Source organism: Salminus brasiliensis, chromosome 16 (genome assembly GCF_030463535.1).
Source record: "Salminus brasiliensis chromosome 16, fSalBra1.hap2, whole genome shotgun sequence".
NCBI lineage: Eukaryota > Metazoa > Chordata > Actinopteri > Characiformes > Bryconidae > Salminus > Salminus brasiliensis.
In genome coordinates, this window is record NC_132893.1 from 20,750,549 (window position 1) to 20,768,799 (window position 18,251).

At 40.2% G+C, this 18,251-nt stretch overlaps 1 protein-coding gene across 1 annotated transcript; it reads right to left on the reverse strand.

Moving 5' to 3' along the window:
- Nucleotides 1–1,673: 1,673 nt before the first annotated feature.
- mpzl1l (myelin protein zero-like 1 like) lies at nt 1,674–17,355 on the reverse strand. The gene is made up of 6 exons (XM_072658495.1): nt 17,194–17,355; nt 13,905–14,077; nt 12,119–12,329; nt 11,868–11,997; nt 9,297–9,402; nt 1,674–5,657 (listed from the first exon to the last, which is right to left on the reverse strand). The coding sequence occupies exons 1-6, from the start codon at nt 17,264–17,266 to the stop codon at nt 5,556–5,558; spliced, it is 795 nt and encodes a 264-aa protein (XP_072514596.1). The 5' UTR covers nt 17,267–17,355; the 3' UTR covers nt 1,674–5,555.
- Between the last annotated feature and the right edge of the window lie 896 nt (nt 17,356–18,251).

Genomic DNA, 18,251 nt, shown 5'->3' on the forward strand with positions numbered 1-18,251 from the left:
AGTGCAAATATTTTCCATACTTTATGACATTGGTAACATATTTTAGCGACAAGACAAAGAGATGATTTGTGGACAAAACAGTCATATCAGAATATTATGACCCCCTCCCCCGGCTTGGCATGAACACGGCCCATTGTATCAGCTCCACCGCCTGTCGTCCACCTGTTTCTCTGCAAACTTTGTCGGCCTCCTTTTGACCCTGTTCTTTAATGGTCCACCACAGAAAATGGAATATTTGGATGGAGGGTCATTCTCAGCACTGCAGTGACACGGAGATGGTGGTGGCGTGTTAGTAGTGTAGGTAGTGCTGATAAGAGTGGATCAGACACAGCAGTGCCACTCACTGTCCACTTCATCAGACACCCCTACCTAGTTGGTTCACCTTGAAGATATGAAGTCATGACATAAGATAGAAGCTCTGAAGAACTGCAGATGGTATGATCACCATCCTCCAAACTACTGTAAAGTGACCTGCACAGGGCTGGTTTCAAAGAGATTACGTCTGGTTGTGAGACACAGAAAATCTTTAGAAGCAGCACAGTGTCCGATTCACAGAGCTGGCAGTAGTCTGATTTACATCAAGACAATTAGGTTAGCCCTCAAAATTGCTTACAAAGGAAGTCACAAAGGAAGTCAGAAAAACCTTTTTTCCCCAACATACAGTTTGTCTAAATGAAGGCTTTCGAAAGCCCCAAGCATCTGATAAGTGCCTAAGTAAGCGGCCATTTAGCTCTTCCAGAGAAATTTCAGTCAACGGAAAGGACGTGTGTGTAACGTGAGAGCGACTTGTCCAGCCGGTCTTGTTTTTTTTGTTTGGTTTTTTTAACAGGAAGAGTAAACATAATCCTCCACATCTCACATGACTGAGATGATTTTCCGGATTAAAAATGGGATCTGAGGAACATTTACAGCCTGCCCAACCACAACTTCTAGAGCGTAAAAAAAACTCAGTCCAAGACTAAATAAAATGCGATTATCCTTCTCACACAATCAGCATACTTTAGGTAGACAAAACAATACAAGCCAATACCTTCCAGACCTTGACCGCCACCATTTCTCTTAACAGACATTTGTATTACATTATTGAGAACTGAGAAAACACTTACCCATCTTCTTCTAGTCTTCTCCTGCTTTATGGGAATTTATTATAACTAATTTAATTTTATTTATTTTTTGTGCTAGGCAGCTGCTTGGAAGAGCCCACGTCTGCAGATTGTTGGGGTAAGGTTTGAGGATTCCAAGTATATCTTAAGCTTTGAAATAACTTTTCTGACAAAGATTGGGAACAGGCCAGTGCTCTTAACAAGCTAATCAAAATCTGAGACCTTGGAAAAAGTAACCCGAGATCAGCAGCCAGAGCCTGAGAGAGCACAATTGGTCATGCTCTCTCTGGATGGGTAGATGGCGCTCTCTCCCCTCATCACTCATTGTAATGCAGGCTGGCACAGACGTCGGTTGGCTGATGTATCTGATCTGGGGATGCAGACTTTCCTCCAAGCGTGTCGGCTGCCTAGTGATGCAGCACTGGCAGCAGCTCTTGAAGAGGTGGTGGCTGAACTCTCACCCTCCTAGCATTGGGAGCATTGCAAGTCCTAGTGAGTGGGTGGGTTAATTAGGTCTGCCAATTTGGGGGGTGGGGCATATTGGCAATAAAGGAGACCAAAAACACTGGATTAAATTGAATCTGATTTTTATATATATATATAAAAATTAGACAGATACAACAGTTTCATATACAAAATAAGAGTGGGTAGAACATACGCAGAGCCTGTGGCGGATGACTTGAGTTAGTACATGAAATGCGAAAGGCACTAATTCACAACGTTCCAGTTTTCAAAATGAATGGTTACGTCCTGCACTTTTTTTTTTCCTTCTTCTTCTTTTCTACAGGAAAAATAAGGACGATAGTGCTTGAAGTGAAAACATGCTGTAAGACATAATGTGTACTTTCCAACAAAAAGTACAGTATTATCATGAAGTACCCTTGCAGAAACAGGCACATACCAACACGATGCTGCTGTAAACTGCACTCTTAAGAGCGTAATTCTTATTGGTTTAAGACTGACTGAGACTTATATTTAATTGGCAACAAAAGAGCTTTTAAAGTAGAAAAATAATCTATACACACACATGCTACTACAAACACAAGACTGCATGACAGAAAGGTCCAGCATCGTGTCAACTGTAAGGAATGTCAACATTTTTTTTTCCATCAGTGATTTTGGTTATGCTCACTGTCCATTCAATAGTGTTCGCCTTTTCAAAAACAAAAAAAAACAAACAAAAAAAAAAACCAAAAAAAAAACAAAGAAAGAAAAGAGAAACAAACTAATAAAAATTCTCAAACTTACTATGTCCTCCAAAAATGTGCAAAATAGATTTAAGACTTAAACCTGGAATAGACCAAAACAACAAAAGGAATGTTTAAGATTATTCCCAAAGGCAATTATTTTGGTATGTAACATAGAAAAGGCAGTAATGCAGCATTACGAGTTCAATCATCAATATCTTTGAATTGAACTTTGAAATTGACATACCGACACTACAAACGCTACTAAAGCTATGTTCACACTGCCAGGCTGTAGTTTAGTTTGCGATATGTAATAAGGATCTGACGTTTACAGAGCCATGTCAGAGCACTTTTAAATGTGGTCCTAGATCCGATACATGTCCGATTCGTGGCCATGACACCTCAATGAGAACGGCCTTATCGGAATTCATGTTCTTTTTCCCCCTGCGCTCTTCAAAATAAAGGTGCTTCAGATGGATCTTGGAGCGATGCCATAAAAGAACCACTTAAGTTTCTAAAAAGATGCATGTGTGTAGAGATGTGAGAGTTTAAAGAACCTCTATACTAGAAGGAAAAGGACTTTATATCTTAACACTCATACATCTTTCTCGACAGCGGTTCTTCTATGACATCACATTTAGACCTCATTCGAACATGTGGGTAAGGTTTTTGTCAGTTTTGGCCTCCCAGCCACACGAAAAAGACAGTCACTGAAAACAGAGCTTTGCGAAAACACTGTCCATGGTGAAGTTTTTTTTAAATACACATGCATGTTCCTGGCTGAATCTCAAATACCTCCGTCCTCCCTATGGTGACCTACACAAGTCATGAAACTACAAATTCTACACCAAGATGGCACTAGATTTCAGATTTCCACATATGAATCTATGTAAATACTGTTCTAGTACAAATATATATTAATGCTCTATTTAGACTTAGAATCCGTAATTTATTGACTTGCATAGTACACTACATAAAGGAGTAGTGTGTAATTTGGGATAGATCCTCTGGCTAGCATGCTAATTTTAAAATCTCGTTTTTAAAAATATCCAGATGTGTGGACGAGGCCCTAGTGTGCCAGCAACAGCTTCAAAAGCAAAGCAATGCATCTGATCTTGTTCTTGGTCCAATGATGAAGGCTGATTCTCAAATGGCTTCCTGCATCCTACACAGGTCAGTAAAAACAGTGGCACCTGTACTTAAATAATGCTATTAGTAATTAATTAGATTAACATAAACATAAAGCCATTTTTAGTTAGTGTGCACCGATCCCTCTTGGACAAATGGTGCACTCACAGAGCCATTGGAGATTCAGCCTCGGTTTAACGTTCACAGCACACAGGGTTCAATCACATGTGTGCATGAAGGTCGTTCAGCTCAAGTGTAGGTATCAGACAGATCATGACCTTAACCAACAAATCAGCAAAATTGGAATTGAAAAGCGAGGCTTGCAATGTGAACATAGCCTAATCGTACTTAACTAAAAGTTGCTAAAAGGGTTATTTAAGTGATGCCATGAGAGAACCATTCTTAGTTGCATTAGGACCCATTTTTGTAACTCAGAGAGGCTCAGCAGTCTAATACGCGGCCACTATAGCCCAGGGTGGCTAGTCTGATTTTTGAGCCATGCCGCTGTGCCCTTTAGTGGCTGGACTTGGACTCAGACTCTTTTAGTCGCACTCTCTCTGGGTAGGTAGATGCTGATCCCTCATCACTCTTAGAGTGATGTTGGACGGGTGTGGCAGAGCTGGGAACTCTGCCTGGCAATATTGCATCGGCAACAGTTGGAAAAGAGAAAGTGGATGGCTTGACATAGCCAGAAGAGACATGTTAAGACCTTACCTTCCTCATTTCAGGAGCACTGGTAGTGCTAGGGGGAACTGCAAGCATGTGGGTTAATTGGCAGTACCAAACTGGAAGAAAAAGGAAGTATGGAGGTGCGTGAAGAACCTTTTAAAAGGATGTTCTTTACCTTTTTAAAAGGATCTACACATGTACATCTTTTTTACAAAAATGGTTCATTATGTAACCAATGGTTCTTCTATAGCATCACTTAAAGAACCATTTGTAGCACCTTAATTTTCAAGAGTCTACATGACCTAGTAATTCTGAACATTCATGAATAAAATAACAATAAAACCAAACCGTTACTGCTACCCTGTAGCACATTCAGACATACACATCATACCAACTGTGGCCGCAACATAGCGTGTAGCAGCCTTTAGGCCTTTGGAGGAATAAAAGATAAGAATGGCAATATTAATATTTTGGCAGTTTTCAAAATCCATGTAATCCAAAACACAACAAAAACAACCAAATATAAAAAAAAAAAATAATAAAAAAAAAAAATAGAATGTTTATACTAAAGCAAGGCTGTTGACTCTCTGTCTAGACGTGTGTTAAGCCTAGTCTTGGATTATACTATGTGGATGAAGGATTTTTCTGTTTTCTACACAGTTTTTAACTTTAAGGCTGAGCTCTGTCCGGGCTTTAAAAACAGGTTCATAATCTTACCCTTAACTCCTTTCTTAAAATAAAATAAAATATACAAAAGGTTGCGAAGCACTGTTCTTTAGTGTTTGATCAGATTCCATGCAACACAGCACATAGACATTTATCTGTACAATTACAATTAATTCTTACATACTGTAAAGGCATGGACTCATTGTTGGGCTGTGATTTTTGCTGTGGTCTGAGCCGCAGCCCTGTTGAGTTAGTCATGGAAACTAGCCTACGATGATCCTCATCACTATAATGTCAGTAAGCTACTGAATCACAGAAGACATTTACAACACATACATTTAACAATGATACAACGTGGCACCTTTATGATCTGTGGTCATGTTTCTTTTTGTCAGTGGGTTTAACGTTAAAGCACAGCGGCAGTAATAGGAACATCGTCCCTGAAAGTTGTTGTTCTTGTTTTTTTTTGTTGTACCCTCATTTCTGAAATACGTGGTGGAGGTAGCACGGTCAGCTGCATGCAGTGACGGGAGGGAAGGGAGGGGCGGCATTTGGGTGGCTGATGAGGACGGTTGCAGAATCAGTAACTATACATTCTTAGTGGCAGGTATTCATTGTCTGAGATTAGTTTTGCTAAGCTGTTTTGAAGCCTCTGCACATGTGGGATATGACTGACGTGACATGGTCGCCCCTAAAATAAAAAAAAAAAACTATAGAAACATTTCAGAATGAAGTGTTACTGGAGGAGTGTGAGCACCACCCTTTCTGCTTTCTTTGTTTGTTTGTCTCTTGCGCTCTCTCCTTAGTTCTTACGGATGTCAGCGTACACCACGGGCTCCATCTTGTGGAATGAGTTCTGATGCTTGGTGCCAGAGTGATCCAGCTGGGCGTATATCACCGGGCCCTGGGAAAGGAGGGGACGAGGAAGAGATAAGTAATGAGAGCCAATCAGCAAGAGCTACAAAAAAAAGAAAAAAAGAAAAAAAAGAATCTACTTGCTGTAAACAAGGAAATCCTTTGACAGTGTATTTAGGGTCAGCTATATTATTACTATATTATATTATTATATTATAATACAATATATTATTATATTAGCTATATTATATTATTAGGGGCAGTGGTGGCTCAGCGGTTAGAGCGCCGGGATATCGATAACAGGGTTGTGGGTTCGATTCCCAGGCTCGGCAAGCTGCCACTGTTGGGCCCTTGAGCAAGGCCCTTTACCCTTTCTGCTCCCCGGGCGCTGGAGTTGGCTGCCCACCGCTCTGGGTGTGTGTGTACTCACTCACTCACTGTACTCACTAACGTGTGTGTGTGTGAGTGTGTGTTCACTACCAGATGGGTTAAATGCGGAGGACACATTTCGCTGTACAGTGTACAGTGACAAATACGTGCACCTTTTTTTTTTATTATGATATCATTGCAGAACTGTATTGATGTAAATGCAAACATCAATCATATATGGGACACTGGCATTATTTGTACTTAAATAATAATAAATAAGTTATAATGACCTATATCCCACATTTTGACCTTGTTTAGGTCATTATGCACTCTTTATGCATTTTGAGTATAAGGATTTAATCTGGATTAGGCCAAGCCACATACAAATGCGTAAAGTGTAAAAAAATAAATAAATAAATAAATAAATCCGACCACTCAAACCACTAGGAGGTGGTATGAGACTCATCTGAGCCACATGTTCTAGCAGTGTGAACAAATCTCCCCAAGATGCATTCCAGCAAAAACCCTTCCCAGTACAATAGAAACACCAGTAGTAACTGTTGCGCAATAAGAACATTTACATATTCTGTCCCACGCGGTGATCAGATTTCAATCTGACTAACCGGGATTGACTAACGCATTTGACTTCCAAGGGGAAATGCATGTGGCTAAACTTTACCAGAATACAATCCAGATACTACTGACATGAAGTGATCATCCTTGTAAAAAGGATGTATACTTAAGAGCACTAAAAATTGTTATTAAAGTATTATTATTAATTATTGTTAACTAATTATTATTTACAATTATTAACTATTGTTGTAATACATGTTATACATTTTAAATGATACCTCAGTGTGTTGATCAAGACTACATGTACCGCTAAACAAACACGCCTTAAGAAAATACATTTAATGGTCATGTCAACTGAAGTGTATTATTTAAAAAGCATATTTTATAGAATTTTTATGTGTGCCTTAGTACTACAGAGAAAGTACATTTCAATTTATGTATTTCTTTACATACTGAAGCACATTTAACCGCAAGTATATTTAACTGCCATGGCATTTTAGGTTGTAGGCTATTGCCTATAAAGAGGTATTCACCCCTTTAGATATTTTCCCAAAAATAGCCAAATTATAAGGTAAAGGTGCATGTATTTGTCACTGTACAGTGTACACTGCACAGCGAAATGTGTCCTCCGCATTTAACCCATCTGTGGTAGTGAACACAAACACACTAGTGAACTAGGGGCAGTGAGTACACACACCCAGAGCGGTGGGCAGACACACCCACAACCGAACCGAACAATCGAACCCACAACCTTGTTATTGACAGCCCGACGCTCTAACCGCTGAGCCACCACTGCCCCCCAAATTATACTGACCATGATAGAATTTTTAAAAGCAATAAAAAGGGGAAAATATCCAAAGGGGTGAATATTAAAGGCTCTGTATAGATGTAAAAATGAATGTAGAATTTTTAGTTTTAGTATAAATGAGCTGTTCCTGTTTTCACACATAGGTTGTACAGACGTTGGGATGTCCTTCACATATTTCAGTATTTTAACCATGATGATGTTTATATATATCCATGTTTACTTACGTCTCAGTTTGTTTGGTTACAGGTAACACAGCAACGAATTAACTGCCAGCACAACAACCTTTTTAAAAGGTTGGCCTAAGGACAAATGAGGAGTGGTTTGCTTACCACAAGACCACAAGCCGCCTGCTCACCTAACAGTATTACTTGCATGCGGGTTTGCAGAATGCCTCAGTATCTCAGAAAGCCCTGGCTGTGGTTATGATGCAGAGAAGAGGTGAGAAATTTTAGCAAACGCTTGTTTCATGACCTCTATTTCGGAAATGGGGTCAGAGCTTTATTTAATTTAGCTTTGAGTGGAGTGGTAAGGCAGCAAAACAGAGCAGCGAATTCAGCTTTCTTAAGGTAGTGTGACTGCTCATGCAACCAATGGCATCACTAAGATGTTGTAAAAGAGATGTTTTGTGCTATGTTTGAACTCATGATTAGGTAAGTTTATACATTACCAGTCAAACGTTTTAGAACACCCCCAATTTTTCCAGTAGTTCACCATCAGTGCTGCACGGCCCAGGATTTTCATGAATTTTCAAAGTATTTTATTAAAAGACCAGCTGTAAGTTGCTAAATAAACAGAGGGTATGCATGAGACACCACAGGTAGCGTTCTGTGTAAATGCCGCTAACATGAAAACAGGAAAGAGCTGTTCTGCGACTGACTGTACAAATAGATTCAGCTTTTACAGGAAAGCTTTCCTTTCCTTTTTGCTGAAAGCTAAAGAAAAGAGAAACTAATGGATTGCTACAATTCACAGAAACTTGAGGGACTTGAATCCAGGCACCGAAACTTGTGGGAGGATTTGGATGGATCACTGTCGAGTACAACTGCCTTTAACTTGAGCAGATAATCGCTCGTCTCATTACCGGTTTGGCCGCTTTCCTTAATAAAGTTTCCACCAAGTCCTGCACTGTGTTCCAGCGGGAAAGTAACGTCAATGCATACCCTCTATTACTTGTTCCTTAAAAAGCCCCACCCCCTGTTTTTTTTACAGGTTATTAAATGGACTTGATTTGCTTAAATGTCAATAAATTGCCACGTTTTAAAAACATTCAACTGGTGGTGTGTAATCAGGGCAATAAACGTAATTAAATCTGATAAGGTACGTAGTTCTAAAATCTTAACTCATTTGAAACAAAGGAGTGGAGTAGACTTTAAAGATGTTTCGATTTGAGGATAATTCAAATCAATATTTGATTTTAGCTGGGCATTTTATTCATTTTGCTGCATATGAAAGTAGAAACTAACTGATCGGGACTTTTTTCAAGGACCGATTCCACTTTCTTTACACACTGGCCAATAGTTGATTTGTGTGCCTAGTTTCATTTTTTATCTGAGTGGGTTAATACTATGTGGTCTGTAACACCACAACAACGTCTGTTATTATGCCTCACCACTGACGTGTCATAACTCGTCTCTCTGCACTCTTTTCAAGCCTGAGCACACAGGAAAATGTGAAAGGCTGGAATATGTATTTACAAACACGCACGCACACAATCTGCTGGATATTGCGATAAGGTAAAACTCATGTCATGTCACAGACTGTGCTTTACAGCTTGTGGGCTTTACAAGATGATAAAGAAACTTTTCCTGTAAAAAATAGATAAACACATCGACACACATTGACATCATGTACAGTCCTCACAGCGGGACTCACTCATACCTTCACATTCTCTTTGCGCTCATTCACACACCCTCCCCCTTGCAACACTCTCACTCGTACCTGTACAGGGGCTGAGGGACTGCTACAGCGCGAGCCCTCCGTGCTGGACTCTGCTTTCTTCCCCGGCCGAGCCGGCTGCGTGCTTACACTCTCTATGGAGGTGCAGCTGCAGCAGCCAGGTTTCAACCAGAGCCATTTTCGAGTGTGTGTGACGACCAGGCAGCGACGATGCACAGACAATGGCCCACGCGCACATACATACACACACACATACAACCAAAAACATACACACACACCAATGGAGAGAGAAAGATGGGGACAGATACAAATGTGATGAAAACAAATGACAAAAAGCAACATGGACTTTGCCGCAATGGGTGAAAAAACATGGACAATGAACCAAAGGGACAAAATGCTAATAGAAAAATAATGGATAGTAGCTAACAGCAAGACAGTTTATGGCATGTACAGATCATTCTTACAACTTTCTTCAAGATTTCTACTGGTTCTACTCTACTGATCTGTGTATCTCCGCCATCAGGAGGAACTGATGAAACAGCACTATGGCTTCTAAAGTTCAATGGAGTTCATTGTTGTTTTAAATAGAGAATAGTCAAGGTAGGCGATATGACCAAATGCAATACTGTGATATAAAAACACTACAAACAATTGTGCTAGAAAATATCCAGAAAGTGAATCATTGGAGCCCTATGAAATCCATCCTTTTTTGTATTATTTTTTTTACCCATTTTCCTTTTTTACACACTTTCACACAATTTGATACATGTGTTTTTAGCTGGTTCCACATTTAGTTTGAGAGTGTGTGAAGTAAAAATATATATATCCTACATAGGAACACACATATGCTTAACCAGCGCAGCACTTCCTCAGTTACGAGGGTGGCTACTTCAGCTGAATTATCCGAAACGCTTAAGCCATCATTGTGTTGTCAGGGGAAGTCCGGTGTGAGTGTTTGTGGCTACTGTTTAATGAAGAAGCCACACAGTTTAAGAACATGATGAAGTTTAGGGGTACAGTAAGTAACTAAAGGATATCTTTGCGGCTTTAGTGACCTGTAGGGAAAAAAACACCTTTAAGCCTTATTTAAAGCCCTTCTTCAACAGCCAAGGGTTTGCGAATTTACTGATCGCTTTTGCTTTCATTTTTTGGTAAATCTCCCAGCATGTATATAATAAGACCTTCAGAACATTTGTTCAGGACCTTTGTTGAGGAACTCAGAACTTCTTCTCACCTTCTGTGCGAACCCACGCTAGCTAGCAGAATTTAACAACTACATTCTCAGCATTGCAGATATCTTAGTGTCCTATTATTCCAATAAATCGGTCATATCGCCCTATCCTGTTGAACGCTAAATGCCTCACAAACTGAAACACACTTAAAACTGCTAGTTGCAGCAATTCCTGCCTGGACTTTTAACACAGCCCCCCCCCACCCATCCCCCCAATTTTTTTCCATCTGCTTGCATAAGGGTTAGTGCATGTGCTGGTAGAAAACAGAAGAAAACCAAAAAGCTTAACAGACAGTGAGAAGACAGTGTGTTAATGAACAATGAATATACAGATGCTAGTTGATGAAGGACATTTCACAACACACGTGAAGTAACACACACAGCTCAAGTTCAACCTACAAATCTGAGCATGCTGCCAGACTAAATGTCTTTCCCAGACTGGACATTTTATGAGTAAGATGCATCAAACCGTGCGGCGTTGCAAACCACTACACTTACAGAATTAGCACTGAATCTGGTGCACTTATTCATATTAAAGGGGAATTTTCAACATTTCTGCATAGTTACTTTGATCAAATGCAAATAAGGTCTTTCACCGTGGTGTGAGCAAATTCCTTTGCAGCTAAAATACATTTCCTGATGCTTGAATGATGCCTTTTTTTTTTTTAAATTCCATCTATGCCAGAGAGATACACGCAGAGCATGATAAGGCTAGATTGCATCCCAAAAAAATTATTCTTTAAAATGTACAATATTTCTACTATTACATACCATACTACATACCATTACATATAAATAATCAGAGGAGATGTAGGTACACTGGTTATTTTTACTAGTAAAGTAAAACAGCTGCATTAGCTTAGATAGCGAAACCCCTGGTCTTCATTACTACCACTGTAAAGAATGCTTAAATCTGAACAGCTGAATTATGCAGTAAGGTTGAAAATCTGTGAAACTCCCCTTTAAAGTGTGTGGGGGAAAAAAAAATCAAGCAACTGTTAGGAACACCTCTGTTTACTCTTTGGTTATTAGCTTAAAAAACAAGGCAACACAACCAAACAGCAGGTTAGCTTGTTTTTCCATGAATTAGCCAACTGCTGAAACCCCATGCTCCTCATTTCCACCCTGCCACTTAGAGCCGGAGTTAGTGAGGTCAGTGAGACATCAGAGGGAGTTAGTCCATAGAGCGACCTGAACCATCATTCGAATCATTTCTAATCTAAGAGTCTGCGTTTTATCCAAACACAACCCCCGTCAAGACAAACCTCAGTGTAGGGAGTATGGTAACTCCTTCAAATAACTCCTTCAGAAGCACAGTACACCAATTTGCTTGTAACACATTTTTTAAATCCTGTGTATTAGGAGAAGTGGGAGTAGCTTACCCTTCAAAGTCATGAGAAGGCTGTATTAGTCTTATTAGCAGATATGCAACGAAAGCAATAATGATGACTCCAATGATAGCACCAATGACAGCACCCACTATCACGACTGGGCTGGTCTGTGGGAGTGCTTCTGTAAAGGGAAACACAGACAGCGTCAGAACTGAAGATAAACAACACATCACAACTACAGGAGTATAAGCTGCATAAGCTTTTAAATTGGCAGCGAGAAAGGAAAACCATGCATTTCTTACCTCTATTTACAACCCAGAGTTTAGTCAGTGAAGGTTTACCACTTATATCTGGAGGATTCTTTACATCACAGGAGTAAGTTCCATTGTCCAAGAACTGCATCTGAGTGACGCGGATTGATGCGTCCTTTTTGTTCAGGTCTCCCGCCCATTCTACTCTGGCCTTGAACTGGGGGTTGTCTGGGAAAGCTTTTCCACCAGTATAGTAGAAAATCTGAAAAACATCAGGCAGACTTACTGAAAGTCCACTTAGCACACTTGTCATATTTGCTGCAACAAAAATGTAGATTTAAGCAATGTTTTGTATGCTATTTCTACCTACAATGGTCAAACACTGAAAGAACTACAACCCTTTGTATTCCGTTGCTGTCCCCAAAAGCAGAAGGAAAAACGCTCTGTCTAATCCTCATGAAATTGACAATGTAAAAGCCAGAGTTTTCAAACACCCTGACAGCAATAACATACAGGCCTTTGCTGTCCTGACTTAATGAAGTTATCTCCTAACTAATGTGGCACTCAGACTTTCTAATTCACTAGTCTAGAACATTCCAGCAGTAGGTCTACAGACAATATCCTGATTAATGGTAAAAAGCCAATCAACAAGTTCTGAAGTATCTGGCTTTCAGCACTCAACATGCTTCTGGGCATTTCACCATGTATCCTGATACTGCTCTCGGTAGTCACATCAACAGCAAAAACAAGGCAGTCAGTCCCACTGGTTGTTTTACAAGGCTTTTGTTCATTTCTCCACTCATGCATTCCTTTTTCCATCACTCTACCACAATTTCCTTTGCCTCATTCTGGCAGGAATTAATCATCCATCCTCAAGATGTCCCTCAAAACAAGACTTACAGGTTAAAAAAAAAAAAAAAAAAAGAAGAAGAAGAACTTCGCAAACAACTGAACACTGCCTACACAACCTATCGCAATGCATGTCCCCTTACCAAGCAACAGGTCTGTTTCTCAGTTATAAAGGTGGGTAAACTTCCCTAGATTCACCCACACTGTTCCATTAGCCACCACAAACAAGGAACAAATTTTGACATGACTAATTTCAGTCATGTGGTCCAGCCTGTATGGCTTTATCAGGGGATTAAGTTATATTTTCTGCTTATCAGGGGAGTTCGGCCTGAGCTTTTGTTGCTACTGTTTAATGACAGTAGAAGCAAGAAAAGCCACACCGTTTGAGAGCAGGGTGATGTTTAGAGACAGTGATGGCTAGGATTTCATGCCACTCTCAAACTAAAGTGCTTCATTTGCTGCTTTAGTGACCTGTAGTGTGACAACTATTAGAAGACAAACACTAGTACCCCCTGTAACCACAGACATAGACAGACATGTACAAGTTAAAGCCCTTCTCCAACAGCCACTGTTGCAGCTTTACTGATCATGTACGCTTAAACTTTTGGCAACCTCTTCCAGCACTGTGTAGAAAAAAAAGACATTGTTAATCTAGGAGTCTAATGTTGGTGCGACACCTCTAACGCAGCTTTCTGAATAAAACTGAACTCACAAACTGATTTCATGCACTGAAATTATTGAAAGGTTTGTAGTGTGAAGTATGAGATCAATTACATGCAACAAAGCACAGAAATAGGTGAGAAGAAAATTACAGATAGAAAAGGAAAAGGAATATATATGGCTCAGGAAATTATTTATGCGTCACAAAGACAATGACTTTATTAAATACAATGTTCAGTTTCATCTAATCTCTCTTCTTAGTTTCAAACCTTATACTATGACCATCAATAGCACAGTGATAACGGATGGAAAAGAAGACGATGCTTACAGCTACGCCAGTAGACTCTGGGGACCCCTCTGGGATGAAGGACCAGGACACTGATGCTTGACTACTGACCACTTCAGTGGATTTGAATGAACACCTAAGCGTCCCGGTGGTTCCGTTTTCTACAAACACCTCATCGGGGGTACTCACTTCTATTCCAGCAGCCGGGTGCATACCTGTTGGAGAAACACAAGGTATTTGGGTAGCAAGTACACATTTAGACTTTTCTCCTACTGGTTTCTAACACTTGACAGACAAGTTACGTCACATATGGGGCTTCCCAGAATAGGTCTCTGAACATGTGTGTTGCCTGTTCTAACAGATTAGCACTTGAGGAGCTTGTTGACCTGCTGAATGTATTACTCATAATCACAATGTGGGACACCGCCTATTGTAGGACACCTCTACTGGGTGTAGCTCGTCCTCACATGAAAGTCAATAAAACTATGAGTGGGAACATGCTGTGATGACATGTGACTTCTCAAATGTCCAATTGTAGATTAGGGTGGAGCAATCATCACAGGAAGAACCCCACAAAAAGACCACCAAAAGGTCACCCTGCGTTCACATTAGCAGGTGACAAGTTACGTATCACGTTATCGTATATGGGCATGTACAATGTCCAGCTTCTGACAAGAAAGTGTAAAAATGATTCTAAAAATGATTAAAATGTGTATTTAATAGCCAAGTTCAAAATCCATACTCCCATAGGAACTGACTGGTCACTTTGACGCTCTGTTGTCTGCTAGTGTGAACGCACAATTTGTGACAATGCTTGAGGCAAAAGTAATGCTAAGGGTATACATTTATTATAAATAGAACAATCCCAATATTTTTACCAGGGTGTGTTTATAATATTTGTTTATTAGAATTTATAGATTTATAATACTGTCAGAAATGTTTCTATCTATTTTTTTTTTTTTTAATAGGACATATGATTTTCCTGTGGGACAGAAGTACCTTACTCAGGCAAAAACGGGTGAAGAGGTATGGACTGTCCTAGATCATTAGTTATTTAATGGCTTCAGTCATGTAATGGATTGTTAAATGTCTATCTAACTAAATGTCACTGTCAAACAGTAGTTTTACAGCAGAAGGGAAAAAATGATGTAAAAACTTTTTATTCCAAGATATTTTGGAGCATTTCTACTGGTCCGCTGATCATGAAATATTCACTCAAAGTAAACAACAACTGGCAGATTCACAGAAGTATGAACATACAATGACAAAAAATATATGAACTGCAATAACACTGAAATGAGTAAAAATAGAACTGAACATGTTATTGCTGATTTACCCTTGAGTGTTACGGATCATTTTCTATTGTGTAAATTAATGTGATTTAGGCCTTTTAACGCTGACTTCAGTGTCCCATATGTCCAAAGGAACTGTCTCACATCAGGAAATGCAGATTGTCTCAGACAACTTGGCACCAAGAGTATTGATATGTATCGACCCTTTCTGTAATGAGTGCGACATCCACAGTTTCTCCTCTGAGTTTGATTAAAGACACATTCTGAGGATATCAGAGTGGAACATCATGTGGATTTTAATATTCATTTTAATCTTGTATGGCTTGCATCGGTGTTGACCAGCGAAGTATGGGCTCCCCTTTTGAGGCTTGGTTCCTCTCAAGGGTTCACAGGTCCTCTCAACCTGAGATTGTTTTTCTTTGCCACTGTTGACTGTTGGGAACTGGATCTCAGTAAAGCTGCATTATGACAACGTTTGTAATGAAAAGCACTGTGTGAATACAATTAAATTGAATATATAGGCCTCATATCGCAACACATTTCCCACATTAGGTTAATTCATCTTATCAGAAGTCGAAATAATAATATATATAATTTTTTCCACATGTAAAACTATATCAATGCATTATGACACAGACCATCACACACAGCTCTCACTTTAATTAGCACCATTATGGAACTCTAAGAGACAAACCTCACCTTTTCCCACATAAATATAACATATCGGTATCGTTTACATATTGGTATTGAGTGGGGGGGGGGGGGGGGGGGGGGGTCTTTGGTGGTCTGCAGTGTGACAGGGCTGTTGGTTCCAGTTGTAAGGTGCAGCGGCTGCACCCTGCGGCCCTGTCACACTGCAGACCACCAAAGACACCCCCCCCCACACACACACACACTCAAAACCTATATGTAAACGAGTATCCACGTAATCCATAACTTATTAATAGCCTGTATATCTGCATGTTTATTTGTATGTACTATTTATTTTACTTTTTACACCTGTGTATTTACTGTGAGTGACAACGCACCTAGCTAGCTACGTCTTCCACTCACCTGTGTTCATATGACGTGACAAACCTGATTTTGACTGAATGCTCAGCTTCTTTTGACCTTTCAGAGCAACTGCTTTCCTAACACATGTTTTCTACAGACATGGAAGTGTGAGGACGATTCTGACGACCGACCGACCTACCTGGCAAACTCCTAACTGAGGACCTTATGAACTTTACAGAGACCACAAGCTCACACACCTCAGGATGGAGCCTGCCGGAAGTATCTAGCCAGCTAGTGTTTGCTAACTAAAGCTAGCTAGCTAAACAGCAAACGTTGAGTTTTACCTTCAGGCAGGCACCTTGGTGTTAAATCCAGACAAAATAGGCCACAAACAAGTTGATTATTTATGAATCTAGATAAAACTAGCTAAATTAGTCACGCCAGTCAGCTATTCTACTTAGCTAGCTAGCATTATTGTAGCTAGCTAACTACTGTAGTGCTAGATATCGGTGTTCCTTATTACCCAGCCAGGCTAGCCGCTGCCCAAGCTCATACACTGAAGTAGCTAGCTAAACGTAAACGCCCATGTTACTAATACTGCACATTTGTCTAACGTACGGGTTTGGCAAAGCCTCATTTCAAGCATTTTAAAGCACACTATAATGCAAAATAGTTATCTATCTAAATTAGCTATCTAGACGTTGTGAAAGTAGCTGGTGCTAGCCAGCCAGCTAACTAGCTAGCACTAGCACTGCTAGCAAGGGTGGGTAGATGAAGCAGGCAGCTAAGGCTTGTTCGTGTGCCGAGGTAGTAGGACTTACACGTTTTTGTTGGTAATAACACTAATATTTATAGACATTTAGGACAAAATGGATTATTAAACGGGTGAACTAGCACGAACAGCGAGCCAGGCTCACTGAGATTCAACGCTAATTCGCCGAGCTGCTGGCTAGCGCCTCCTTTTACTGGAGTGCATTGTTGGCCAGTTTGTCCTGCCAAGCGAAATGTATTCAGTTAGCTAGGTCATGAAGAGCCGTTTAACTTACCAATGATGGCGCATATCAAGAAGCTGCCAATTAAACCAAGGTTATATGTAGTAATTGAGAGCCTCAGTTCCATCCTTTTAAGTGCACAGATAAAGGCCAGACCTCTGTACCAGCCGTGTGTTTACACCCTGCAGCCGGAGTCTCTTCCTGTGACTTCTCTGGGTGAAGCCGACAGGGTCCTAACTCTGTTCACACACTAGAGGGAACCACAGATCAGCTACTGTACAGCATACACCCTACTGTCCCGCGTCGATTAATAATGTCTCTTTAAGATAATTAGTATGGACGAGAAGGATAACATATGAGCCAGAAACCGAGCACTTTACTTTACTGGAGTCCCACTCTGCGGGTTCAGGGCTGTTATTGGGAGCACAGGAAAAGGATATTGTGGTTATGGAGCTGCTTTGTCCTTGTGCAGTGTACAATGGAGGGAAAACACCCCCCAAGGATTCGGGGTGTGAGAGAAAACTCCGTTCATAACCAACAAGAGAAATGGAGGGCGTTTGATGTTTAATTATAATGTTTAATGCTTACATATACATTAATCTTTTTTTTCTTTTCTTCTTTTTTTTTTTATTTTTTTTTTTTACAATTGCCCCTGTCAAGAGGTGGGATAGTGAACAGTGAACAGCTGAATAGAACAGTGAACTTGCTGAACAGTCAGTTCTTGAAATTGATGCATTGGAAGAAGAAAAAAAATAGGCTTTTAAGGATCTGAAAAAGTTTAAGGATCTGAGCAACTTTTGACATAGGGGAAATTGTGATGTGTGGGTCAGAGCATCTCCAAAACGGCAGATCTTGTAGGGGTGTTCCTGGTATACATTGGTTAGAACCTACCAATAGTGGTCTAAGGAAGGAGAACCAGTAAACCAGTGACCAATTTATCAGTTTAGCGGGATTTGTCTGAATGTGAGCAGAAAATACATCTCTATACTCTGGCTACCAGCAGTAATATCATTAATAAACAACAGTAAGCCAGTTCCATTGGCAGCCCTTTATACCTATCCATGCCAACAGTGCCTCCACCATGTTTGACAGATGATGTAGTAAGCTTCAGT

What these genes read in the sequence shown, in the direction of transcription:
- mpzl1l (XM_072658495.1), bottom strand. Translation starts at nt 17,266, where the DNA reads ATGGAACTGAGGCTCTCAATTACTACATATAACCTTGGTTTAATTGGC. An exon ending in ACTCTGGGTTGTAAATAGAG is followed by an intron (nt 11,998 to 12,118) that starts GTAAGAAATGCA and finishes TTCCCTTTACAG; the next exon opens with AAGCACTCCCACAGACCAGC. An exon ending in CCTTCTCATGACTTTGAAGG is followed by an intron (nt 9,403 to 11,867) that starts GTAAGCTACTCC and finishes TGGCTGCTGCAG; the next exon opens with CTGCACCTCCATAGAGAGTG.